Source organism: Galeopterus variegatus, unplaced genomic scaffold (genome assembly GCF_000696425.1).
Source record: "Galeopterus variegatus unplaced genomic scaffold, G_variegatus-3.0.2 Scaffold8237, whole genome shotgun sequence".
Taxonomy (NCBI): domain Eukaryota; kingdom Metazoa; phylum Chordata; class Mammalia; order Dermoptera; family Cynocephalidae; genus Galeopterus; species Galeopterus variegatus.
The window spans coordinates 90,658-92,116 of record NW_007734348.1 but is presented as its reverse complement, the minus strand read 5'-3'; the positions used below and the strand labels follow the sequence as shown (position 1 = coordinate 92,116).

The 1,459-nt window shown below is 39.3% G+C and overlaps 1 protein-coding gene across 1 annotated transcript in view; it reads left to right on the top strand.

Moving 5' to 3' along the window:
• LOC103608273 (olfactory receptor 2L13-like) overlaps positions 1–830 on the top strand; it is a gene marked incomplete at its 5' end in the record, with an annotated part of 3,696 nt that extends 2,866 nt beyond the window's left edge. The window contains one exon of the mRNA XM_008592723.1: positions 1–830. Coding sequence (XP_008590945.1) covers positions 1–830 — 830 coding nt within the window.
• Between the last annotated feature and the right edge of the window lie 629 nt (positions 831–1,459).

Sequence of the window (1,459 nt, the reverse complement as noted above, 5' to 3'; positions counted from 1 at the left end):
TTGCTTCTGTGGGTAACTCAGCCATGATTCACCTCATTCGCTTGGATGCCCGTCTGCACACTCCCATGTACTTTCTCCTCAGCCAGCTCTCCCTCATGGACCTCATGCACATCTCCACCACTGTCCCCAAGATGGTGCTCAACTTCTTCTCTGGCCAAAAAGGCATCTCGTTCCTGGCATGTGGCCTGCAAAGCTTCTTCTTCCTGACAATGGCATGCTCTGAAGGCTTACTCCTGGCCTCCATGGCCTATGACCGTTACGTGGCCATCTGCCACCCCCTCCACTATCCCATCCGCATGAGTACAAGGAAGTGTCTGAAGATGATCATGGGATCTTGGATGCTGGGCTCCATCAACTCCTTGGCACACACAGTCTATGCCCTCCATCTTCCTTACTGCCAGTCCAGGGCCATTGATCACTTCTTCTGTGACGTCCCAGCCATGTTGCATCTTGCCTGTGTGGACACTTGGGTCTATGAGTACATGGGTTTTGTAAGCACGGGACTTTTTCTCCTTTTTCCTTTCCTTGGCATCACTGCTTCCTATGGTCGGGTTCTCTTTGCTGTCTACCATATGAGCTCAAAAGAGGGAAGAAAAAAGGCCTTCACCACCTGTTCAACACATTTAACTGTAGTGACCTTCTACTATGCACCTTTTGTGTGCACCTACCTTCGGCCCAGGAGTCTCCGCTCACCAGCAGAAGATAAAGTTCTGGCAGTCTTCTACACCATCCTCACCCCCATGCTGAATCCCATTATCTATAGCCTGAGGAATACAGAAGTTCTGGGGGCCATGAGAAGAGTGTTTGGGATGTTCTCTTCCATAAAGTAATAATCATGGTGTTCTTACTCTCCTTTCTTTATTTTTGTTTTTTCATGTTGATTAGAACACCATAGAGCAGTGTTATCCTTTAAAAATATAATGTGAGTCACATAAAGGAGTACTTCAAACCCTGAGAAATAATGAAATTAAGAGACAATACAAATCTTACCATGATCTTTTTGAAGACCTTTTATATTTATTTTAAAATGTTCTAGTGACACATTCAAAACGTAAAATTAATTTAAACAATTTATTATTGATATATTAATATATTAAATTTTATTTTATTTATTTAATTCAAAACAACATTGTAATCAATATTATTATTGACATTGATATCGTTTTATCAATATACTATATTAAATTTGTGCATATATTACTGTTAAAGTGATAATATTGATACAATGAGATATAAGCATTTCTGCATGTAATTGACTAAAATTTTAATGTAATATTTTACTTTGTTTTCATTTTAAGTCTTAAAAGTCTTCTGTGTATTTTATGCTTTATATTTTATGTTTTATAAGAGTGCATTGCAATTTGGACTATACACATTTCAACTGTCCAATAGCCACATGGCACCAGTGTCCGCAGTGTTGAGCAGAACAGCCTTAGAGCGTTTAATAAATTGTTTTTAA